This window comes from Phocoena sinus, chromosome 5 (assembly GCF_008692025.1).
Source record: "Phocoena sinus isolate mPhoSin1 chromosome 5, mPhoSin1.pri, whole genome shotgun sequence".
Classification (NCBI taxonomy): domain Eukaryota; kingdom Metazoa; phylum Chordata; class Mammalia; order Artiodactyla; family Phocoenidae; genus Phocoena; species Phocoena sinus.
In genome coordinates this window covers 36,761,407-36,787,603 of record NC_045767.1, presented here as the reverse complement: position 1 = coordinate 36,787,603, position 26,197 = coordinate 36,761,407, and the positions used below count along the sequence as shown (strand labels likewise).

General features: G+C 50.4%; 1 protein-coding gene across 3 annotated transcripts in view; it reads right to left on the bottom strand.

Annotated features, from left to right (window-relative positions):
- Nucleotides 1-799: 799 nt before the first annotated feature.
- The window catches only part of CRMP1 (collapsin response mediator protein 1), a 68,862-nt gene continuing 43,464 nt past the window's right edge, over nucleotides 800-26,197 (bottom strand). Inside the window, exons 7-14 of one of the 3 annotated variants that reach the window (XM_032633711.1) lie at nucleotides 23,530-23,598; nucleotides 22,120-22,240; nucleotides 19,322-19,478; nucleotides 16,284-16,425; nucleotides 15,438-15,608; nucleotides 8,360-8,539; nucleotides 5,610-5,775; nucleotides 800-1,800 (exon numbers count right to left, since the gene is read on the bottom strand). In XM_032633711.1, the coding sequence (XP_032489602.1) occupies nucleotides 1,709-1,800; nucleotides 5,610-5,775; nucleotides 8,360-8,539; nucleotides 15,438-15,608; nucleotides 16,284-16,425; nucleotides 19,322-19,478; nucleotides 22,120-22,240; nucleotides 23,530-23,598 (1,098 nt within the window). In that variant the 3' untranslated portion in view covers nucleotides 800-1,708. Of the gene's footprint in view, nucleotides 1,801-5,609; nucleotides 5,776-8,359; nucleotides 8,540-15,437; nucleotides 15,609-16,283; nucleotides 16,426-19,321; nucleotides 19,479-22,077; nucleotides 22,241-23,529; nucleotides 23,599-26,197 lie in introns of all 3 variants that reach the window. The other 2 variants (XM_032633709.1, XM_032633710.1) reach the window with 2 other exon arrangements.

Below are 26,197 nucleotides of genomic sequence, written 5' to 3'. Positions count from 1 at the left end.
ACCACCACCACCACCACCACCACCATCACCACCACCACCACCACCATCACCACCATCACCACCACCATCACCACCATCATCACCACCACCACCATCACCACCATCACCACCACCATCACCACCACCACCACCACCACCACCACCATCACCATCATCACCATCACCACCATCACCACCACCATCACCACCACCACCATCACCATCACCACCACCATCACCACCATCACCACCACCACCATCACCATCACCACCATCACCACCACCATCACCACCATCACCACCACCATCACCACCATCATCACCACCACCACCATCACCACCATCACCATCATCACCATCACCATCAGCATCATCACCACCACTACTGACTGGTAATCAAGACAAACAACTTTGAGGTTTTACTCCTCCTTAGAATGTATACCTCCCGTGGGACTGGAGGTCAGAAACGTGAAGCTCAGGAGCTGGGCACTTCCAATCTGAGGCAGTCTGACCCACATAACACACAGGAAGAGACAGCACACCAAGCAAAGGCTGGGCAGGAGGGAAGGGACATGATGTGATTTCAACCTATTTCACAGAAGCCCTTGGCCAGCCATCGTCCTCCTCTTCTCATCCTTGTTCTCATGACCTAACACTCCCCAAATCATGACTGGCTCCCTCTCCTCCCTCCTCCGCTCCCCCGGCTACCTAACAAGAGCGAGTCCTGCGGAAGTAAGCACCGCTGTCCCGTTACTACAAAGGGGAGCACAAAGCATGAGCATCTGAGCAGCCATCACTTAAATGCAAACACCCCAGTCAGGGAGTGGGCCATTTATTTTCTTTATTTTTTCACAAGCTTTGAATTCAGAAATAAGAGTCACAATAAGTCAGCTGTTAAGTAAAAATGAGGGCGATTACAAAGGAAAACTATGTACAAAACTTTAAAAATCTGACGGCCTCGTCATCCGCCTGGGAGGGACCAGGACACGGGCGCCGGGAGCAGCTGTGGCCACACCGCGGTCAGCCCTGAATGAGGGTGGGAGACCCCTTTCTGAGTGTGAACCTGGCTAGGCCTGCAGTCTAGAGCGGGATGGAAGGACACACACAGACCGGAAAGACGTCATGGCGAGTTACAGGTGCCACGGAGACCAGGGTTCCTGACACAGGACGAGAGGGATGCTTCTCTGGCGGTGGGGCGGGCTTCCTTCTCGTGTAGACCTGGGGGAGGGGACGATGAGGACACATCTTCCTGCTATGAGTTTTGGAGCTGCCCCCGAGGGCTTGAGGTCTGGGCTTCGTGTCTATGTAGGGCCTCGGCTGTCTTCTGTCGGACGCACTCACAGACTCGCAGACGTAACTTAGTAACATGCATCAACTATCCTAGAACAGCTACAGGGGTGCAAGGGAACCACTCAGAGAATCGTGGAGCCCGTGGCGTCAGAAGTGGGAGGGACAGTACAAGACGAGGCTGGAACCTGTGTTCACTAAGGAGGGGCCTGGAGACACCATGCTCTGAGGTGGACTCAGATGAACACACGACTGCGGGCAAGGGATTTCCAAGCAAACACACCACACTAGTACCACTTCTTCCTAAACCAAAAAGGAAAGAACATCATTCCATTTTCCCCCCATCAGTACCAAACGATACTGTGGGTTTCCAAACACTGACAGGGCAAGGGATGGACATCCTTCCCAGAATCCTTCACGCTCGGTCATCCACGAGTTGCCTTCACCCGAGGCTGGTGATGTTGGAGCGGCCACCAGGGGGCGCCACGATGCGGTGGCCGGTGCGCCGGGGGTTGTTGTCATCTATCTGGGCACCTGGAAGAGACAGAGCCAGTCACTCCAGCGAGATCTGCTGACACCAGCTCCATGTGCTGCTCCTGCGGGCTGGGTGCCCTCTCATGTCATGTCCCCCAGCCTCTGGGACGCCGAGCCCTCGTCTCAACACGCCTTCCTTCCTCACCATCCTTCAATCCAGGCTGACCTCTGGGAAGGCTCCCTGATCTCCACGGGGTCCGTTGCTCCCTCTTCTATGCCCCCCAGGCCCCGGGGCCACCCTCCTGCAGCCCTGACCACGCTGTGCTCCTTCTTGTCTGGCTTCATGTTCTTGAGACAAATGGGCAAACACTTACTGAGTGTCTATTGCGTGCAGACACAGACTTGGTGCTTTAACATATGCTGTCGAATTCAGGGCTCACAGCAACCCTATGAAGGGAGTGTTGTTTTAGCCCCAGTTTACAGATGAGGAATTTCAGGCCCAGGTCACGCATTGTAGGGGGCACCACTAGAGGGCAGGGAAGCCAGGATCGTAGCCCCACTGGTTTGTCCCCAAAGCCCCAGCTCCTACCACACACTCAACACTTGTCAGTGTCCATTGTTCCCAGGGTGTTTTATGTGCTATGCACGGGAGCACATGTATGTGCGTTTGTAGATTGTGTGCATGCGTGTGTGTATCTGTGCATGCGTGTGCATGCGTGCATGCTGTGTGTGAACACTTGGAGCTGGGTTTACCCACCCTGTTTGCAATGGGCAGGTCTGCATGGGCGGGGGTGGGGGGTGGCCTTTTTTGTTTTAAATCTGGAAAGCCAACCATCCACTCCAAGCTCACGCATTCTCTTGCAGTTAAAGCAAGATTTAAAATTGGAGCACTAAGCTCAGTGCCTGGCGCTCAGTGAATATGTATTAAATGAAGACTGAATGACGGATGATGCTGGGAAAGAGGGATGTTGTGGACAGGGGTCCAGTCGGGAGACTTCACTTCCAGCACAAAGGGTGCCTGGAATTTGGGTAATTTGGAATCAGACACTCCCCTCTCCCGGCCTCATTTCCTTTTCTGTAAAATAAAAGCCGACTCCTATCCACAGTATTGTGTACTCTATTGCCTCAAACCACAGGATCAATTTTATGGCAAAGCAGCTGTAACAATGAGCACACGACAACAGGATTCACTGGATTCACCGTGAACCTCACTGATCGGAAGATGCTGGCCTGGTACGAAGTTGGGATGGTCTACATTGAGAGCTCTGCTAGGCTGCCCGCTAGGGTCAGGCGCTGCCTCCCAGGGTCCAATACGTGTACTGAACCAACGCCCGATATTCGATGTCTTGTTCCCGGGAACCAGGAGGTGGAAACTGGATTATCCCCTCTCACCATCACTCCCAATGATTTCACCAAAGAGGAAATTTAAAATAAACACATGAAAAATGCTGACCCTCATAAGGAATCAAAGATTTACCAATTAAGACTTCAATGAAAACGACAAAAATAACTAGATGAGGTCTTTCTACCTCTGACTTTATATGATCTGTGTAAGCCACAACGAATTTGGTTTAGAGTACCGACTTTGATTTTCTCTCATAGTTTCACTGATAGACAGTGTGTCTTCCTAGACCCAGAAATCAGGCCAAGTGCTTAATATTTTTCTACCTCATAAGCATCTGTACCTTGTTTGGTTACATGCCAGGTACTTTGAAAATACCTGTTGTACAAAAGGACAGTACTTCAATAAACCTTGCTATGTCTTTATGATGTAACCTCACTCAGATATTTAAAAGGACATCTGTGGGGCTTCCCTGGTGGTGCAGTGGTTGAGAATCTGCCTGCCAATGCAGGGGACACGGGTTCGAGCCCTGGTCCGGGAAGATCCCACATGCCGCGGAGCAACTAGGCCCGTGAGCCACAACTACTGAGCCTGCGCGTCTGGAGCTTGTGCTCCGCAACAAGAGAGGCCGCGACAGTGAGAGGCCCGCACACCGCGATGAAGAGTGGCCCCCGCTCGCTGCAACTAGAGAAAGCCCACGCACAGAAACAAAGACCCAACACAGCCAAAAATAAATAAATTAATTAATTAAAAGGACATCTGTGAAGTCCATCCTGATGTTGTAAAGTGTCTGTGCAGTTGGTATCCAATGGAGTCACCTGTGAAACTGCTGAGGGGCTGGTCAAAGGCAGTGCTGGGGCTTTAGAGAGAAGTGGGTGCTGAGCAGGGAGAAGAAGGATGGTTGGGGGACACTTCCTGCAGACTTGCCATTTCATTGTTTTTTTGTTGTTCTAAAAGGGAGGGAATGTCTCTCAGCATTTAATTGCAATCGTGAATTACATAACATGAGACCAGAGATCCAGTGTGCAAACTCCCTGAGGTTGTGTGTTGTCACACGCAGACAGTTTTCCAAGCATTGCAACCAATCCCTGTTCTGCTGACTGCGCGTCAGATGAAATATTCCAGTTGTGTTTAGGGTCCACTTGTGCAAAAATATTAGTTTTCTTTAGACACTGGATCACATGGTGTGGGAGAAACTCTTCCATGACAGGCTCAGGGAAAGTGAGATGGACTGGACTGGGGGACCCTCTGATTCATGCTCCCCGCTGCGTAATCCCTGAATGGATGGTAGGTTGTCACCCCCGCATTGAAACTGGCATTTCATCTTCTCTCTGCCCCTTTCATTCTCTCTTTCGCCAACTACATTGCCTTTTCTGTTTAAATGTCCTTCACTCCTGCTGGACCAGAAGTCAGCCCGTTGAGAAAACTCAGCCCTGTTTTTTTTCTTTTGTTTGTTTTTGCGGTACGCGGGCCTCTCACTGTTGTGGCCTCTCCCGTTGTGGAGCACAGGCTCCGGACGCGCAGGCCCAGCGGCCATGGCTCACGGGCCCAGCCGCTCCGCGGCATGTGGGATCTTCCCGGACCGGGGCACGAACCCGTGTCCCCTGCATCGGCAGGCGGACTCTCAATCACTGCGCCACCAAGGAAGCCCTCAGCCCTGTTTTTACAGCCCATGAGCTAAGAATAGTTTTTTGCATTTTTAAATGGTTCCATTTCAAATGGTCTTAGATATTGCCTCTTGGCTCACAAAGCTTAAAATATTTACTACATGGTCTTTTAAGAAAAAGTTTGCTGACCTCTAGAATAGACTGAGCCTGCCCAGCTGTGTCTTATTCATTACCGTATTCCTGGCACCTAGCACAGCATACAACTCATGCTAACACCTCAAATATTCGAAATTCCAAGGCAATGTCCCAACATGTGCACACCTGCCCTTGTGTGGTGATCTGATGAAACTGTAGACACACGGCCCAGGAGCCTTCAGAAAGTCTGAAGGAGCACGTGAACTTTTGATTTTGTCTGCACACATTTGTTGAGCACCAAGTCCTGGCATTTTGACGCTGAATGTCTTGGAGCCTTAAGAATAACACCACTCTACACACAGGGCTGTTGTGAAGATGAAACAGTCATGAGTTATGAGAGTGTGTGCTGTACTACCATGGATGGCTGAGGACCCGACCCAGAACGTACATCCAGCAAGGGCAGCTACTCTGATTCCCCTCTCCACACTTAGCTTCATGGGTAAGAGTGTAAAATGTCCCCAAGAGCGTTAAGGAAGAGCATAAGGCCAATTTTCAGGCAGACTCTTCATAAATCAGGGTCAGGTATCTCTGTGCTGCTCCCACGGACCCTCTCTGCTCTCTGACCTCCCCCAGCCCTCTCTGCCCAACCCCGGGAGGGGAGGGGAACCCACACTCCCATCTCCGGCTCCTGAGTGAGCGCCTGAGGCCGTGGATTCCTTTCTCAGGAGTTCAGGGCTCTGGGGGCCACTGTGGGGTGGGGAACCTTGGCCGCTGTAGTTTCGTACCTGATAAACTGAAGTTGGACTGGTGGAGGTTTCTGATCGGTGGAGGCTGGTGTTTGGAAGGCGAAGATTTGACAGAAGGAGCAGGGGTTGCATATTTGGGTGTGGCTGGCACCTCGTACACAGGACCATCATACATGCCTCTGGGAACCCCCTGCAACCCAGAAACCTAAACAGAGAACAAGAAGAGCAACTGATGGACAAGATGCATGTATGCATTCCTGCGTGCAGGAGAGTGACCATGGTCTCCTCGGGGATACACACACGTATGCACAAACATGCACACATGTGCTCGTACACACACCACACAAGGCACCCGCCCACACACGTGCACAGGCATACATGTATGCATTTGCACAAACATGTGCGCACACATATGTATGCACACCCACACACAATTCACACACGTACGTGCACACACATGCCTGCATACACACCGTGTTTAATATACACACTAACGTATATAACATCTCACACACACACACACAATCCAACACACATACATAAAAAGACAGGCAAGTGCACACCCACATACATACACACATATCCATACACACACAAGCACAGACACATACACAGCTTCGTGCAGGAGGACTCCAAAGCTGTTTCCAAGAGGAAAACACTTCCCTGACACCCTGACAAGGACCCCTGAATCGGGCACTGGTGGCATCAGGGGGTCGTCTTCATCGTGGATTTGGGGGCAGGTAGTTTGGAAGGTGATCCTGCAAAGGAGGAGGGAGAGAGAAGGGAGAGCACCCACCACAGGGAGAGAGAACGAGAAGGCCGCCTCTGAGGGCACCTGGCTCAGGGCTACCGCAGAGGGCAAACCTCCTGGACCCCAGGGAGTACGGGACACAGCGCACAGCCTCCATCCCCATGGGTGGAGGGTTGTCCTGGGAGAGAAAGCTATGAGGCAGAGAAGCCAAAAGCCGCAGGGGCTCCGGTGGGAGGCTGGGAGCCTGCTGGTGAGCTCAGAGCCGGCCAGGGGCGTGTGGGCGTCCGTCCCAGGCCCTGGGAGACAGAGTGTGGCCAGGAACACGTGCAGTCAGGGACAGTGCCCTGACCCCAGCTTCACGTCCCTCTTCCCCTGCACAGGTGACAGCGCCCGACCCCAGCCCTAGGCTCCCTCCTCTACAACAAAGGGGTCCTTTTTCAGCACCAATATCAAGGGCCCAGCGCTGCTTGGTGATAACCCATCCTCTGCCTCCAGCAGCCCTGCTCCCCTGACGCCCTGGGGCCTCATTGACTCTGCCCCATCCCTCTCAATACCTGCTTCCTGCGCCTCTGGGCTTCCCTGGTTCCAGCCGGTTCCAGGCCTGTGTTCCTGCCCCCCAGCTCCCTTCAGTGACCTCTGAACTCAGCTTGGCCAGACATAGGTTCTGGGGCAGGGCCCATCCCCCACCTGGCCTGGCCTCCGTGCTCTGCCCTCAGGTATGCGGGGAGGGTGGCCCTGTGCCGGGGAACCCGTCTGCCTGGCCACTGCAGATCACATCTTGGCATCGAGGTCAGGCATCCACCTCTCACAGATGCTGACTGTTAACCACAGACCTCAGGTTCAAACTGATTTAGAGGGAATGAAGCCAGCCAAGGTGTGTTTCTGCCCCCTTGGTAAGTGTCCCAAACAGGAGTTTACACGAGTCCCTTTGTCTCTCAGCAGCCTGCTGTGGCCACACAGCTATCCCTGGCCATCTTTCGGATCTAACCTGCCAATTCTCCATGTCCTTCATTTCCCCATCTGACGCATAACATCTGTGCGATTTGGTATCCTTGACCTGGGATGCTACACTTTAAGGCGTGGAGAGGGACAGTAAACAGACACAGAGCATTGTGATGGTTGGCCTGGGAGTCTGGGAATGCCAGGAGGCCTCGGGCCTCTTGCATGTAAATTGGTGGCACTGGTGCCACTTACGAAGCACAAGGAGAGTGGGACCATACACAGGCGGGCACACATGCACACACACATACACACAGGAGCACATACACACAGGAGCACATACACACAGGAGCACCCCCTGCACATACACAAATAAAGCTGGGCTTTCTGGCAGGCATGAGCCGTTTTAGTGCGGGAAGCAGGTTGTCATGGTGATGGGAGGGACCTAATTAGGGAAGATGATTGATCACAGGTGGGAGTCTTTCTGACGCGTGAGCGAACCTCCTCCTCTGAACTGGACTGGGGACTGGGGACGGGACAGAGCCTGTGCCTACTCCATGCCCTTTGACCTCCTGAGTCCATGCTAAGACTCCTCAAGAAAAAGGGGGGAAGGAGGATGCAGAATGGAAGGGGAGCAAGGAGAAGGAGAAAAGAGGGCAGATCGAAGGGAGTCTAGAGGCAGTTCTGCCACCCCTCAAGTGGGCTAGGGAGGTTTATTTTTACCAAACGGCACTAAGGGCTTCAGAGCTCTCCCAGCTGTGTGATGCTGGGCAGTCCTGCACTGCCTTGAGCGCCAGGGTTCTGATCTACAGAAGGAAGGTCATGACACCTAAAAGAGGGGGTGGTGAAGACCCCACCCCCCAGGATAACGCAGGATGTGCGTCCTGGCTGGTGTACTCCCAGGACTCCTCCCATCGCCCCACATGCACAGCCCTTTACAGTTGGCAAATCGCTGGCACCTCGTCAGTCTCGTCTGGTCCTCACTCCAGCCTGAGACGCAGGCGGGTCACGTCCCAGCTCCTCTGACACGTGAGCAAGGAGGGGCTCGTGCAGCTGTGACATTTGCTCGCTCTGCACACGACAGACCCTGGCCACATACCTTGTTCCTGATCCTGACGCGCTGGTAGAGGTACTCGGGGAAGGGCTTCCTCGGGATGAAGCGGCCTGCGCCCTTGTTGACGTTGATGCTGCCGTCCTCAAAGACTATCTTGCCCTGGCTGATGACCACCAACGGGGAGCCGTGGCACTCCATGCCTTCGAAGATGTTGTACTCCACAGCCTGCATGGCGAGAACCACAGGCTTTTATCCAGATTCCGAGGCTTTTCTCCGCATCAGCCCTGTTCATCCTAATGGTGATTCTGCTACACATCCTATCACAGGCATTTTCCAATGCTTGCTCTTTCTGGAAAACACCTTTAGGACTGTGTAATATTCCTTTGTACACTTTCATTTGCATAATCAGCCCCTCACTGTTGGGCTTTTACGTTGCTGGTGGTTTTACATAATCTAACTAATATCGTCTGGGGCATCGTGAAAGTGAATGGGGCTCCTGGAGTTAGGCAATGAAGCCACTCTGACTACAACTGAACATTCTGGGGTCTTCTTTTAAAAACATTTTCTTTCATTTTTCCTAAAATTAAATTACTGGGTCAAAGGATATGAGCTTTTGAAAGACTGCCAAATTATTTTCTGAAGGCATCGGACCGATTGATGCGACATCGGCAGCGGGGGAATATTTCGTAATTTCATGTCTATGAAATCCCCTCCAGCATCAGGTAAGGTCATTTTTTTTTTTTTTTTTTTGCGGTACGCGGGCCTCTCACTGCTGTGGCCCCTCCCGTTGCAGAGCACAGGCTCCGGACGCGCAGGCTCAGCGGCCATGGCTCACAGGCCCAGCCACTCTGCGGCATGTGGGATCTTCCCGGACCAGGGCACGAACCCGTGTCCCCTGCATCGGCAGGCGGACTCTCAACCACTGCGCCACCAGGGAAGCCCGGTAAGGTCATTTTTATTTATTTACTCATTTGAAATGAGTTTTTATTTATTTTTATTTATTTACTCATTTATTTACTCATTTTTATTTATTTACTCATTGAAATGTTGACAAAACATTTCCTAGAAAATATGCATTCCTTTCATTAGTCCTAAAGTGAATATAACTACCACCAGCCAAACTGATTATTCAAAAAGTAGGGGAAAAATACGGTGAAAATTCAAATGGTACAAAAGATATGTAACTTTATTTATTTATTTATTTATTTTTGCGGTACGTGGGCCTCTCACTGTTGTGTGGCCTCTCCCGTTGCGGAGCACAGGCTCCGGATGCGCAGGCTCGGCGGCCATGGCTCACGGGCCCAGCCGCTCCGTGGCATGTGGGATCCTCCCAGACCGGGGCACGAACCCGTGTCCCCTGCATCGGCAGGCGGACTCTCAACCACTGCGTCACCAGGGAAGCCCAAGATATGTAACTTTAAAAAGCAGGTCTCTCTTTGACCTCAGACTGAGATGCCTGTCCCACACTGACCTTTCTGGAACCCCAGATATTTTCTGTGCGTGAGTAACTTTCTCATGTTCCAAGTGCTCTGGACAGACAGTTTCACCTTTGTTTTTCTCCTTACCTCAGAGGATGCTCCCCATCAGCGAATGTTCCCATGTCGTGGGTTAAAAATGTTTTGATATTCCTTAAACTGCTGCACTGGATTCCACCCCAGGGACATACTACCATTTATTTATCCAATTCTCAGGGACAAGCACGTGGGTCTTTGCCCTGCTTTTGCTAAAAAAAGCACAATAAACACACTTGAGTGTCCACACCGGCACGTGTGAATATCTTCGTAGATGTGGACTTTGGGCCAAAGCGTAAACGGATTTTAACTTTGACAGATTTGCCTTCCAAAAAAAGGCAGCGCTGATTTCCATTCCCGACAAAACTCCATGAGTTTGTCGGCATGCCAGTCCCACCTCAGCTCCATCCTATTAAACCCCGGCATCTCAGACACTGGCTCAGGTAAAAACAGCATCTCACTGCAGTGATTTGTATTTGAGATCGGATCTGTTTTTAAATGAATAGAAACCGTTTGTATATTTCTTCTTCTGTCACTGCGTATTTGTGCCCTATTCTATTAGGTTCTTGGTATTTTCCTTAACGGTTTCTAAGGACATATTCAATGTTAAAAAATCTCTCCCTTTGTTTGTCCTGTGTATTGCCAATACTGTGTATTACCAAACTTCCCTGTCTGTCCTCTGCCTTTTGGTCTCATAAAGTATTAAATATTATCATTTGCTGCAATGTAGAGGGGTTTTTTTCTTGGTTTAATTTGTATGTAGTCAGTGGTCAAACAGACCAATCTTCTCCTTTGTATTTTCTAAGTTTTGTGTCTTGCTCAGAAAGGTCTTCTCCCCTTCAAAATGATCATTTTAAAAAATGTGTTTTATTCTAGTCCTTTTATAACTTTATTTTACTTCAATCTTCAACCCATTTTGAATTAGTTCTGTGGTCAAGAGTACAGCAGCCGCCTAGCCCTATGAGCCGGGTATTCAAACACAATTGGTTGAATAACTGTCTGTGTAATTTTAACAGTCTCCTTTGTTGAAACCAAACTCTCATATATGTGGTCGGTCCATTGCCTGGCTCTCTCTTCTCTTCTGCTAGTACCAAACTGCCTCAATCATTGTAGCTTTATAATATGATTTAATAACTGGGATGATTAGTGCTCTCTTTAGTTTTCGTTTTCTTAGAAATGTTTTGGCTATTCTCAAATTGTCTATCTAGGAACTCCGTTTTTCTAGTTAAAAAACAATTCCATTCCACTTTCTGATGCGATGACTTCAACTTTATAAATTAGAAAGAATTGATATTTTTACTCTGTCGAATGTTTTTAGCATAAAAGGACTTGCGCTTATGGAACTCTTTAGTTTTGATTGTTATTAGAAACAGGGTTTTGATTTCCATTCTGTTTTTCAAAGTGCTTTTTAATTATCTCATAGAAAAGGTATCAATTCTTTATATTGATTTGGAATCAGCTGATGGATTCTCTTATTGTTTTTGATGGTTTTTAGGTGCGTACTCAGGGCTTCGATGTTGGTTTTCTACAAACAGCTGCTAATACTATGCTTTAGACTCTTTGTGGCCGCTGCCTCCCAGGCCCCAGGCAGAAGATCTGTTTTCAGTTTTAACATTTGCTCATCTAGCACTTCCTGAGTCACCCTGAAGTGACCCCGCTAGGCAGTAATTTACAATTTTGCTGAAGCCCAAATGTGGACTGTAAATACTGAAAGGCAGTGCAAGAAGCAAATCACTTACCTCGCAGTCAAAACTAGACCACTGCCCAAACTCATTCAGCCCAGCATGGTCTGTTAGTTGTCTTCTTAGAGGAAGGACACATGACACGCCACAGTGGCATTCCTCAATTGGGGAATTCTTAGGAGGTTCAGGTTGTATTACCCACAGATGTCACATTCTACATTTCACAACTACATGGAGTTTTTGGCTGTTGTTGTTTGTTTAATTTTTCTACTTCTGTCCACGCCGCATGGCTTGCGGGATCTCAGTTCCCCGACTAGGGTTCGACCAGGGATCGAACCCGCGCCCTTGGCAGTGAGAGCACAGAGTCCTAACCACTGGACTGCCAGGGAAGTCCCACAACCACATAGAGTTTTAAAAGAGAATTGTTTCTTGCATCTCCCTCCCACCCTCCCTATCCCACGGGGATATATGTACATGTATAGCTGATTCACTTTGTTATAAAGCAGAAACTAACACACCATTGTAAAGCAATTATACTCCAATAAAGATGTTAAAAAAAAAATAAAAGCTAATTGTTTTATTTCCTAAAGGTACTTATGAACAATGTAAAAACTCAAATAATACAAAAGACTATGATTTAAAAAACTGTTGTGTCTCCCATCCTGGAGCCCCAGTTCCCCAGTACCTCTCCCAGGAAGCAACTACTGTTCCTCAGTCTTTTATGTCCTATAAAAGATAGCCTGGGGCTTCCCTGGTGGCACAGGGGTTGAGAGTCTGCCTGCCGATGCAGGGGACACGGGTTCGTGCCCCGGTCCAGGAAGATCCCACATGCCGCAGAGCAGCTGGGTCCATGAGCCATGGCCGCTGAGCCTGCGCGTCCGGAGCAGAGAAGCCACAGCAGTGAGAGGCCGGCGTACAGCAAAAAAAAAAAAAAAAAAAGATAGCCTGACACTGATGAGTGGATAAGCATGGTATATGTTTATATCCATCAATGGATTAATGTGGTTTATCCAAGCAGTGGAAGACTATTCAACCATAAAAAGGAATGGATTGATACCTACTACAGTGTGGATGGGCCTCCAAAACATGATACCAGGTAAATGGAAACCAGAAACAAAAGGCCACATACTGTGTGATGCCATTTATAGGAAATGCCCTGAATAAACAAATCCAGAAAGAAAGCAGATTTGTGGTTGACAGGGGCCTGGGGAGGGGGAATGGGGAATAACTGCTGATGGGTATTGGGTTTCTTTCTGAGGGGATGAAAACGTTCTGGAATTAGTAGCGGTGATTGTACGACTTTCTCAATATACTAAACACTACTGCACTGTACATTTTAAAATGGTGAATTTTATGTCACGTGAATTACATCTAAACAAAGACTGTAAAAAAACTAGGTAGTCTCTGGATATACAAGCATGTATGTGACCTATGGGGTGATACTTTGAAGCAAATACTTTTCCCACGAATATATGAAAGAATAAAAGTTGTGTTCTTTTTACAGAAAAGTAGATTTAAATTTTTAATCACCGATCAAGATATAAGAAATGATTTTCATTGTCAAAAGGAATGTTTTTAAAACTGAAAAAATAGGGCTTCCCTGGTGGCGCAGTGGTTGAGAGTCCGCCTGCTGATGCAGGGGACGCGGGTTCGTGCCCCGGTTCGGGAAGATCCCACATGCCACGGAGCGGCTGCACCCGTGAGCCATGGCCGCTGAGCCTGCGCATCCGGAGCCTGCGCTCCGCAACGGGAGAGGCCACAACAGTGAGAGGCCCGCGTACCACAAAAGGAAAAAAAAAAAAAAAAAACTGAAAAAATAAAACCAACCTCTAAGACAGCATTTTTCGATTCATGTTCTGAAAAACATTTGTTTCTTGCACTATGTGAATTGCATTGCTTTAAACAGAGAAATTGGAACAGAAAAAATGCTGTGGCCAACTGGTCTCATGGCATCCTGAATTGTCCTCTTCTTATTATGAAAATAATTCAAATCTGGCTTGGGACAGAGAGGGCACGCTTTTCAAGTTTAACGAATCTGAAACATTCCTTCTCACATGGGTAATCTCAGGTCTGTGACTTATTATTATGGGTTCAATTGTCCCCAAAAAGGTATGTTGAAGTCTTCACCCCCAGTACTTCAGAATGTGACTGTATTTGGAAATAGGGTCATTGCAGATGTAATTAGTTAAGATGAGGTCACACTGGGGTAGAGTGGGTGCTAAATCCAATGACTGGTGTCCTTATAAGATGATAAGACATAGGGAGACAGCCAGAGATCGGAGTGACGCATCTACAGACCAAGGATGGCCAGCGACACCAAAAGCCAGGAGAAAGGCATGGAAGAGATTCTCTCCAAGAGCCTTCAGGGGAGCCCGGCCCTGCTGACACCTTGATTTCAGACTTCAGGCCTCCGGAACTGTGAGAAAGTCAATTTCTGTTGTTTCAAGCCACCAGTTCGTGGTACTTTGTGACAGCAGCCCCGGGAGACTAATACACGTATCCTCTCTCTGTCCATTTTCTTACTTATTCATAAATAATAACATACCTAACTTAGAAGGTTATTGTATTAAGTGAGATGATGTATGGAAAATGTAAGCACAGAGTAACTACAAGATAATATTTGGAATTTGATAACAATTGGAACCCCTGCTCCTTGACCCAGTGTCCTCTTCTTCCCTGGACCACAACGGCCTTGTGAGCTGACACCACTGGGGGGCAGCGTGCCTCTCCTGCCTTCCCAGAGCCCACCTGGTCTGTGCACATCACCGCGTCCATAGTAATTAAAACGGAGTCGTGTGTCTGCTGGGCGGTGAGTGTGGAGAACAGCATAAACCTTTCTCCAGGGGAGGCTACCTCAGGCTCATTTCCTCCTGACCTGTCCCCAGGGAGGGGGGTGAGGGAAGCCAGTCTGTCATCAGGGAGCTCTGGTTATTTTAAGAATGACCACTGGTTGATAAGCTGGACAGACCTCTCTGTCCCCAGGCCATGGGTCTTATGGTCGAGGGGGACCTGGGGGCCACACTCATGTGGTCCTTGTCACTTTCTCTTGAGGCTTCCTTGTGCCTGGTGTTCTGTCCCCATGCACGTGGTCTCGCCCCTCACCAGCAAGTGACCACTGGGCTGGGGAATGGCAGCCGAGGGGGGTGAGGACTCCCATCGCAGACTGATGCCGTGTGCACACGCTCTGCCTCCCAGCCCACGTCCTGTAACAGACTTTGGTGAACCAGGGACCAGGCTGAGGACTCTGTGTCTTCTGAGTGTGAACATTAATCTGGACCCAAGACTGCTGCTGACCATGCAGAGTGGGTCTGAAGCAAGCACTCAGGGAGGGAAAGATGTCCTATGTCTCTCTGCATCGTTAGAGGTTTGACGGATGAGTGAAGAAATCCAGGGCATGTAAGACACGAAGGGCAGAGAAAACCCACACCCATAGGCTTGGGGCTTGGAGCCCGGGAGGGTGTGCACGAGTCAGTCCAATCCTTTCCTTTGATGACTGCGAGCCCAGCCTGAACTGAAGTGGATTTCTGATACAGCAGATCAAACCCTCTCTAGCTTGATAAGTAAATTGGAGAAAGAATTTTGGACCTTATACGTCCCCTCTCTGAGCCTGATGGCTTGCTCCATGGAATTAGGAGCAGAGTCAGCTGTTTAAGAATGCATGCATCTGTAGACAGGAGCCCCAGAGAGAGAGAGAGAGAGACAGACGTGGGAGAGACACATGCAAGAACAGCTTAGTTGAGCCTGCTCCAAACCCTTCTCCCAATCTCTCCAACTGGAGGAGAAATCTGAAAGACCGAGTCATGCCAGATATCAGATCACATTCTAGTTGGCAAATTCGTTAAGTCATTTTTAACCAGAGGCTTCTAAAATGATTGCAGAGCAAGAATTGCTCACCCAAGCCAGGAGTGTCACTGATAAACCAGGACTTACCGACTTGTGACTCTTGGCTGTTATGGTCTTCACCTTGTCAGGGTCCCAGATGACCACGTCGGCGTCCGAGCCCACGGCAATCCGCCCTTTTCTGGGGTACAGGTTAAAGATCTTGGCTGCATTCGTGCTGGTAACAGCAACAAACTGGTTCTCATCCATCTTGCCAGTAGCCTGAAGACAAGATCCATTGGTGAAAAGAGCATCTCATAACAGGACCAGAAGGGGCAGACCAGAAGGCACAGATCGAAACCAGCCAACAGGAGTCCTTACAAGGACTGGAGTTTTCTCCTCTCCCTGCTGAAACCAGGCCACCCTGAAAGAGTGCCAGAGGCCTGGCTTCATCAGAGCGGAAACGTAATTAACTGTTCAGAGGTGTGATGACATTTCCACAACGGCCACCCTGACATCTGGTCAGTTTCATTGGGCGCAAGTTTAACAGAAAATAAAAATCTACTGTTTCCAAGTGAGTGATCAAGGTGTGACCTGGGGATTCCTTACGCAACAGGAAGCCTCCATACCCACTCTCAACCCTAAACCCGAACACACACAGTTTACAAAGTCATCTTTACGTGGACAAAGATGTGGTTCAAAACAAAACAAAACAGAATATTTTCATCCTCAAAGACTAAAGGACAGCTGCTGTCACATCTGCAAATGCAAAGGGCACCACAGGACTCGCGCTGCGTTCTTAAGGGTCACGTGTTTTCCGTGTGCCCTCCTAGTGCATTCTGCTTCTGCCTCAAAGTAAGAAGGGAATTTTAAGAACCAGAAGTGCATAATGCATGGCTTTGATGGGCAGGAGGGGTGTTTCTAGAATATTCCAGGAGGGAGACGGCGCCGCCTTACCACTGCCTTGTCCCAGACCACGGTCATCCGCTCCTCTATCCCGTTGACACCCTCAGGAATCAGAGTGAAGTTGTCCTTGCCCACCGCCTTCTGGGCAGTGCTGTAGGGACAGTGGCCGCTGCCTGTGACCTGCAGGTCTCCACTGGCAAAGACAGAACAGGGTGGGGTTCAGACCTGAGCTCCTGTTGAGGAGCGGACCCTGACTTCAGACGCCCAAGGAGGCTGTGAAACTCAAACCCCACAGAGATCTGGGGCACATCACAGGCCTTACTGAGTGACACCAGAAGGCCCTGTGGCCTTTGGTGTCTTGTTGAAGACGGGAAAGAGGCCTGTGCATCGGGAGAGGGTTCTGTTTGAGTGTGGGCTCCAGCCGGTCCAGGTAAGGCTCTCCGGGTCAGCCTCCTCCTGCCCTAAAACGCTCTGATCCTGGGGCAGTGGGTCTGTTCTTTCACCCCCCAGAGAGAGCCCACAAGGCCTCAAGATGCTGCAGGCATCTGTGAGGAGAGACTTGCTGAGAACAGAAGATGCTAGAGGCCAAAAGAGTGACTCTGCTTCCATGCATCTCACTAGACCCGTGAACAGCCCCTGATGCAATTTGACTTTGCAAATCCAGCGGGTCTGCTTTTAAATCCCAGAACTGCCACCTCCTGGCCCGGCTAGTCACTCCTCTTTTCTTCATGCGTAAAATGGAAGAGAATGGAACCTTCCATCCCGGATCACCCTGAGGAGACAATGAGCTACTTGCCTGGCGCACGGCAGGCGCCAAAGATGCCAACTCCCTTGCTCCTCTCTCCATCCTCCACCTCTTCTCTTTAAAATCGAGTGCTCGGTGAATTTTATGCTACGTGAATTTTATCTCAATGTTTAAAAAAGAAGAAAAAAAGCTGAGCGGAGCCAATGAATGAATGGATGAGTGACTGAATATATAAATAAGTGAGTGACTAAAACCCAGCCTCCAGCACGTGCCAGTGTGTCTCACGGAGTCACGGATGTTCGCGCTGGAAGGATGGTCATGTCCCTGGCCTCGTGTCTCCGCCAGGTCACGTGGGAAACCATAATGTGCTGACCTTGGTCTCCCTCTGTAAGGCTGTTGATGTAAGGCCTGGCTAACGTTTCTGTGCTGTGCCGGGAGGACAAAATGCTATTCACTGGTTGTAGCAAAGTGACACAAGCTCACTGGGTTTGCGTTTCTGTCACTCAGGCTTTGGAGAGAAAATACTCTGGGGCTATATGATGAGCCCCTAACTGGCATCTGAATCAATGGAATAAGTGGAGCTTTATTTTGTGATTTTCAACGAGGGCAGGGGCCAGCCTCCATTTCGGGGCCCCAGGGCATGTCAGCAATCATGTAGACGTACAGAAATATATTTGGATGTGACATTCACTCATGTATTCAACAAAGGTGTGTTGCACACTTCCTGTGTCTGGCATGGTCTTAGGCAATGGAGATGCATCTATAAGCAGAAAGAGACAAATTCCTGTGTTCATTAGCTGACATTCCAGTGCAGGGTGAGCGGGGGGCAGAAGTCAGGAACATACAGTCAGGAGAATGAGAGTTAGGGTGAGTGGGGGGGGGGGTGATCGGGTAGCGCTGGGACTGCCGTTTTTAAGAAGATGATCAGAACTATCTCACTGAGAAGAAATCTTCCAGCAGAGATCTGAAGTTGGCAAAGAGCAAACCGCAAGATGACGAAGAAAAGAGTGCTAGGCAGGGGTAGGGTGAGTGCAAAGGCCCTGTGGCACCATCCTGCCTGGGGTCTAGTTAGCGCGACACCAGTGGGATGGACCGAGGGAGCCAAGGGGGGAAGAGGACCAGGCGAGGTTAGTGAGGAGCGAGGGCAAGATCAGGCTCAGCCTTGAGGGACACTGTGGGAACTTGTGTTTCTCTTTGAGAGGAAAGGACCCTGGAGGTCTCCTGGCAGAGGGCTGGCTTGGTCTGATTTCGGTTTTAAAATATCTGAGTGTCTTTTGAGAACAGATTGTGATGCGATAAGGGTGTGGAAGGGGCAGTATGGAAATAGAGAGCCTTGTCAGGAGGTGAGAAACGATGGCCCTTGAGCCAGGATGGCTGCAGCCAAGGGGGCGAGAAGCGGCCAGATGCCAGGGCCTTTGGTCCGTGTCCTGCCATCTCCTGAGATGGGCAAGACTGTGGGAGCAGCAGCTTCATGGGGGAAGATGGGGGGTTTGTTTTGGACTTGGAGCTGCCCACCAGCCATCGGGCTGCAGACGCCAGGTATGTCATGGGCTGCTGCAGCATTTAGGGAAAAGGAGAACACACCCTCACCCCCTTACAGTTCTTTCTGATTAGAAGTCCCACTTTATTCTTGCCCCTCAGGGAAACTCTTATGCATCCCCTGGCTCTGGGCCTGACGTCACTTCCTCCAGAAAGCCTTCCGGGCTTGCATCTCCGCTTCCAGAGCAGCCTGCACACCTCACCGCTTAGCCTTCTCCCATGGCCTTAAGTGTTCTTCCCTCACACTGGGTGATGGCAGAGAAGGGGTTAAAGTAGCTGTGCTCCTACTGTGTGCAGGAAGCAGAGTGTAATGCAGTGGCCGCTGTGAACCCTGAATTCCAGGCCTTTTACCTACGCTGTCTCACACCCACCTCTGCAGTAGGTACTGTATTCTCCCCACTTTGCCGATGCGTCAACTGAGGCAGAGACATTACAGGTTATGTGACATGGCCAGGGTGACACAGCCAATTAGGGGTTGAGGCAGGATTAGGATCCTGGTCTCACATTCCTAATTCTGGGTGTTTCCCAATACACCACAGTGCCAGGCACACAGAAGGTGCTTAAATACCGCTGAATGAATGGGAGGTGACCTATAAACATGAATGGAGCGGTTACTGACTCAAAGGCCCAAAGGCCTGCTGTAAACAACCCGGGGTTTTGTTCTGAGGTCTCCCGGGCAGCCAGCCCAAGGCCCCTTCCCAAGTGTGTCTGAACCAGCTGCGATTTCCTATCCTTCAACCCTCCGTTCCCAAAAGTCCTGCCCCGCTGCACAGGCCCACGAGCCCGTCACCCCCGGGGCTCTCACCAGGCCAGCAGGGAGGTCAAGTAGTCGGGCGTGGTAGGGTCCGGGCTCAGGGGAGGGGAGGTCACGAAGGCCGCCGCCTTGGCCCAGTTCTTGCTCCAGTAATGGGTGCCATCCGTCCCCAGACTGGCAGCGATGGGCTCGCCGAAAACGACGGGGCCTTGGGAGGCAAACACAGACACGTGTGGTTGAGAGCGAATGGTCTCTCATGGGAGATGCGGGTGCAGGAAAGTAGAATCTCGAGGCTGGAGAATGAGACTGGGGATAAATCGCCCATCCCTCCCCCAGGCTTCACCACACACACACACCCCAGAGCCCCAGCTCCTCGGCCACCAGGCGCTCAGTGCCCCGCTGTCCTGCTCAGCAACCTTCTGGACTGTGAATGCTTTTAGCATTTGGATTTGACTATTATCTCTCTTTACGATGCTCAACCGAACCACAGAGACCTGATGTGCTGTCTCGGTTTGGATTCCGCCAAAAGCAGATCTTCAAAGGAAAAATCAAGTTCAAGAGTTTTATTCGGAGGTGATTCCAGGAAACACCTCGGTGGGGACTGAGGAAGTGACACAAGGCAGAGACAGAAGCCAAGGAAAGATGAGTTATCACCGAGTCATGGCCTTGGGCACGCGCAGCTCAGTGCACTGGGGACCCCGGGAGCCTCAGAGCCATCCCACGCCACAGGGGCGAAGGGGCCAGGACGTGCGGCCACCAACCCACTACTGGAGGGCTCCTTTCTGAGCATTTGCTCTCCCGAAAGTCCAGCTTGCCTTCCAGGGAGTGGGCCACGTGTGTTTCTGCCAGAACAAAACCCCAGGGGCAAAGTCCCAAGTGAGAATCCCCGCAGCAGAGAGAGTGCCAACGGGACGACGTGGGCCCAGGGTTCTGTGGCATCAGTCCGAGGCCACCCTGCTGACAAGCGAGAGGCAGGCTTTGGGCTCCAGCAGCCTGGCTCTGGGATGGCAACTCCCAACAGCACAGCGGTGCTGGGACTGCTCTGGACGGTTCTGCCCAAGACAGCAGCCACCAGCCTCACGTGGCCCTGGAGCGCAAGAAACAGGGCTAACGCGACTGAGGAGCCAACTGAAAAAGTGTACTTAACTTTACTTAAATTGAAACAGCCACGAGAGGGTGGTGGTCGCTTTATTTCTCGGCAGCTCCAGGACCTGCAGGCTTAGCTCGCCGGCACGCTTACCGCTGCTTCCAGATTCCTGTTACCTCTCTGAGCGGCAGTTTCCTCATCTTTAACCTGGGGCTGGTCCTCAGCAAGCTGTGCTAACCTAGATCACTCTCTGTACAATGCCTCTACTCGTCGGCTTGCCCTTAAAAATACTAAAACTAGGTATTTGGGGTTCAACGCTGCTCTGTCCCACACGGAAACCACCAGCCACATGTGGCTTTCAGGCATTTGGTCTGAGTCGAGATGTGCTGTAAGGGTGAAATACACACTGGATTTCGAGGATGGTACAGAAAAATAATGCAAAATATCTTAATCCGTTTACACTGATTACACTTGGAATGAATATTCTGGATATATTAGGTGAAATAAAACACATAATTAAAGATTTTTAAGAATAGAGCCACTTACACTTCCCGTGAAGGGCTCCTGTAAGAAAGGAGGGGCATCCTGCATGCAGAGGGTGGTGGATGCAGTCAGGGCTGTGTGGCTGTTGTGGATTTCCACCCGGCTGGCCCCTCTGACCCAGAGCTGCCAGTCAACCTCATACGACTCCCAGAAAGTAGACGGGTGGACCTTGTCCGGGTGGTGAACATCCTTGGTGAATGTCCACAGGATGAAAGGATTCTAGCGACTGTCTTCGTGTGACGTGTGCTACCCGCTCTGTCACTCTCTCTCTCTCTCTCACCCTGAATTAGGGAAGGAAGGCTGCTTTGGGCAACCTTCATTCTCTGTCTGGTGGGTGTTGGGGACTGTGGGCCTCAGTCGAGAAGGCCTGGGGACCACACTCGGGCGGTTCCTCTGAGTCTCCTGGGGAATGGGCACCACACAGGTCAGAGCCGCTCAGAGCACCAGTGGCACCTGTGCCCCAGGGTCCTCAGGAGCCCTCGGGACCCACCAAGGACTTGGCTGGAACTTCACATCTGTGAGCCCATCGGGTCCGTTTCGAGATGAAACAACAGTAGCTCAGAGAGGTTAATTACTGCGTTCAAGTCTTAGAGCTGGAGGCTGCCTTCCTGCCACACTCCCTTGATGTCCAGCACAGGGTTGTCCCCGGACCCTCTGGCTCTGGAAGAACACCTTCCTCCTTCCCAACCTGCAGCTGAGACTCTGTGTGGGCCCCACGGTGGAGCCTGGGTGCAGGCACCCGCTAAGAGGCCCTAGATAGGGGACCCAGGATGAAGGGCCCAGAGAGAGGACCAGAAAGGGGGCGGGCAGGGACCAAGAGCTGATGTAGCCCTGGCTCCATCATTTCTTTGATGTGAAACCCAGGGGAGAACTTGGAACTCTTCACAGATCTTTACGATACACGGTCTCGTGTGACCCACAAGGAGGGGATAATTACCTTAGCTACAAATGGGGAAACCGAAGCTCAGACCACTTACCCAAGATCACACCCGGGGCCCACGGCACCCCAGGAATCAAACCTGAAAACGCCTGCACATCCTGTGCCTACCCACCATCCCAAGCTCCCTTTTCAACCTGGCCTACAGGGCCCAGGCTGCAGGCAACTGGCAGAATGTCTCTGCCCTGGGGAGTGGCTCCGTCAGTGAACGTGAGCCTGTTGGACACGCCCCTTCCTCACCCCGCAGCTTCCCGCAGGAGGCCCACACGCTGGGCTGCGTACCCTTCTTCCTGGCCAGGGTGATGATGTCCGCCGCGCTCCTGCTCATCACCTTGGTGATGTACACAGGGCAGTTGATCCGACCCGCGATGGTGATGGCTCGGAACACGGCCTCGGCCTCCAGCTGCAGACACACCAAATACATGGGTCACGGGAGGGAGAGGTGGGAGGCACCACCCACCCTGAGTTCCTAAGGCCTCTCCCTGACCAGTCTCCTGTGATTCTCCTTAAGTGTGGTCAGAGGGAAATCTACTGCATCAAGAGAGGAAAATACTGTAGATTTTTCAAAAGGAAGGAAAAACTAAGAACGTATCTGGCTAGAGGGTTGGAAGGCAGAATTATGTTTTTCCTTTGCTTGGAAGTATTCTGCACGCTCTGTTAGAAGGAGATCGCCTAGGCAGTAGAGTCATCGAGAGACTCATAAAGTGGTCGGTTACCTATAAAATGCCTGACATCAGGGGATACAGGTGTCCAACGTGCATTCCTCCCTTCATTTGTTCAATAACCAAGTGAGACCACCCGCTGCTGGGTTTGGCCTCTGCCCCCCGCTAGAGAAGACAAAAGGACCTGTGATGTATTGTTTTAATTTCCAGTCTGCCGAGCTGCTAGTGGCTGGCAGGAAGCCACAGCCACGTGCCAGGAGTCCAGCCACACCCAGAAGGGTCCCCAGGCTGCTCACAAGCCTGAAGGTGGTGGCAACGTCCACGTGCTATAAGGGTTTGTAGACACTGTCTCAGGTCTGTCCTGGTCTCACCAGGGACTGGGAAACCAGCTCGTGGGCGTGGAGCTCACGTCTGGAGCACTGGGCCCGATCAGGAGCCTCCGGGTAAGGAGTCTGTGTACTCGTGTGTTGCGTCCCATGTCCGGCACAGGCTGGCCTAGAGCGGAGGTCTGGGAAGACTACTTATGATCTGATGAGACACCAGAAAATACTGGACATCCATCCTGTTCCATGCCCAACCTGCTTGCCTTCCTTCTACCCGCTGTGTCCCGCCACACATGTGCCATATCATTCCCAGGGGATTCATCCCTTGTCGAGTCTTAGAGCACAGCAGATAGGAGGTCCGTGCAAGGGCAGTTGTTCTGAAGTCCTCTGCCTGGGACGTGGGGCTCCACTTTCCTGTCATCAAATACACCTTGTCCTCAGTAGGGATTCTGAAGTGTCCATAGGACTATGGTGTGAAGTTCCCGGGCCCTGGGAGAGGCAGAACCTTTCCAGGCTCCTCTGATCGACCTGCGGGCCCCAGGGCTCCCAAGCCCGAGGGCAGACCCGGAGAGGACCACACGTGCTGGGGTGCTCATGTAGGGCAAGTGAGACGGAGATGGGGGCTCTAGCTGGGCTGTTCCAGCTGGAACAGCATCGGGGTGAGCTCTCAGCTATGTCAGAGTCACACCCAGTGGAGGCTCCTTTACCTCTTCAGGTCTGCTCAGAGCGTGGCCCTCAGGACCCGTGATGCCCATCTCTAAGATCCGCTTTTGTTCCTACAAGACAAGAACGAATGAGTCAGTGATTACAGAATGTCAGAGCCGGGAGAGGCCAATCCTCCAGCCCCGTTAGACAGATGGGGCAGCTGAGCCCAGGACAGGGAGTGGTCTGCATGGGGTCTAACGGGCTGCGGCGATTCACAGCTTCTTTGCTCCCTCCACTACCCCTGCCCACCTTCCCCCTTTGCAACCCTGGATATCCCCGTCCACACCTGCTCTATTCAACACCATGGGACCAGTGAGAGGAAGTAGGGTTATACGAAATTAGCCTTAAAGACCACCCAGCACTCTTCCAACTTCCAAGCCTCTGCTGCAGGGTAAGAGAGAAGGAAGACGAGTGGTGTTTGGGTATGACATGGATGCAGAAATCAAACTGGGCATCCAGCTCCAGAACCGTCTCTGTCCGTTCTAAGCCTCAAGGTTCTCTTCTTTTTTTTAAATTGAAGTGTAGCTGATCTACAGTGTTGGGTTAGTTTCAGGTGTACAGCAAAGTGACTCAGTTATACACACACACTCATTTATCTATTCCTTTCAGACTTTTTTCCCTTACAGGTTTACAAAATATTGAGTAGCTCCCTGTGCTATACGGTTGGTCCTTGTTGGTTCTCCATTTTATATATAGTAGTGCGTATATGTTAATCCCAAACTCCTGATTTATCCCTCCTCCGCTTCTCCTGTGGTAACCGTAAGTTTGCTTTCTATGCCTGTGAGTCTGGTTCTGTTTTGTAAATAAGCTCATTTGTATCATGTTTTTAGATTCCACATGTAAGTGACATCATATGGTATTTGTCTTTCTCTGTCTGGCTTACTCCACTCAGTATGATAACCTCTAGGTCCATCCATGTTGCTGCAAATGGCATTATTTCATTAATCTTCTCTCCTTTACATTGGAAACAACAGCACCTACACACCAGAGTTGCCATAATACATCACTGAGGTGGCAGATGTGAAATGCTCGCACGATACCTGGTGTATAGTAAGGGCTCGTTGACGGTCAGCCAGCTCTCATTTTCTCTACTGTAGCTTCCTCTTCCTGGTACCTGTCTTTCTAACAGGACAACTCTACCTCAAGCTTATCATATAAATGAAATGGTTCCCTGAGCCATTGTAGCCCAGATACAAATCTATTTGCTCCAAGGTGCCCCCTCCTTAGGAATACTGTGATATCTCAAAACTAATACTTTTACGTTGCCCAGGTGTCAGCTGTGCTGCTACTTTTAACTTGCGCAGTTTCTGTATCATCTTTCTGCAACACAGAGGAGCCCCAGGCCCTATCGACAATAAAAAAAATCATAATTTTAACTGTGCATTTATGGTTATTAAGCTCGAGTTTATTATAAGAACATAAGCTGGAAACAATTTCAAGAGCTAACAGCTGGGGTGGATTTAAGTAAAGAATGGAATAATGTCAGCTCTTGAAGATGGTGTTTACAAGGCCTTTTTGTAAACTGTTTACAACAAGATTTATGATACGGAGACATCCCTCTGGAAGATTATTTAAATGTCAGTTACTATTTCTGTTGGAAGGAAGGAAGGAAGGAGGAGAAAAAAGGAGGGAGGACAAAAGATGATGTAAGGGGGGAAAACACAGATCACAAAAGACTAGAGTAGGTTTCTAGTCAAAATTCATGGGCTGAGCAAACACATTATTTTTACTCCATCCTGAAACTCTGCTACAGTGACAGAGGGGGTACACAAGAACCAAGAGAATGCAGAGAAGATAACAGAAACAAAATTTTGGAAGCTGGGAAGCAGATGTACAAAAGGTAACAGATTTATTGGAGCTGAGAAAACTCAATCTTAAGTTGGCAGTGAGGAAAGCTGAGAATTCCCTGATGTAAAGCTTGAGAACTGGGGACTCCAAACTCAACTTTTCACACACATTTGGTGGGATACAGGTTGGTACACCCTGGAAAACAGGGTAGCAGTAACTGTAAGACCTGAATATGTGCACACCCACGACCCAGAAATCCCCCTCCTACGTACTTACCAACAGAAATGGGAACATATGTTTAACAAAAGCCTGAACAAGAATGTTTAAGGAAGCTTTATATACAGTAGTCCTAAATTTGAAACTATCCAAACATCTATCAACTGAAGAACCAAATTGTGATCTATCCCTGCAGTGGAATTCTACACCATGATGACAGAGAGAATACTATTGCTTCCGGTAACAATAGGGATGAATCTCACAAACCTAGTTTTGATCAAAAGAAGCCAGATGTAGGGCTTCCCTGGTGGCGCAGTGGTTGAGAGTCCGCCTGCCGATGCAGGGGACACGGGTTCGTGCCCCGGTCAGGGAAGATCCCACATGCTGCGGAGCGGCTGGGCCCGTGAGCCATGGCCGCTGAGCCTGCGCGTCCGGAGCCTGTGCTCCGCAGAGGGAGAGGCCGCAACAGTGAGAGGCCCGCGTACCGCAAAAAAAAAAAAAAAAAAAAGAAAAGAAGCCGGATGTAAAAGAGTACCTACTGTGTGGTTTCGTGTTCATGAAGTTCAAAACCAGGCAAACCTATGATACATGTGTTGGACAGCTTCTAAGAGGCTCACAGTGAGCCTGCCTCTGCTTGCACGTGGGCTGGACCTGGCACCCTGCTTC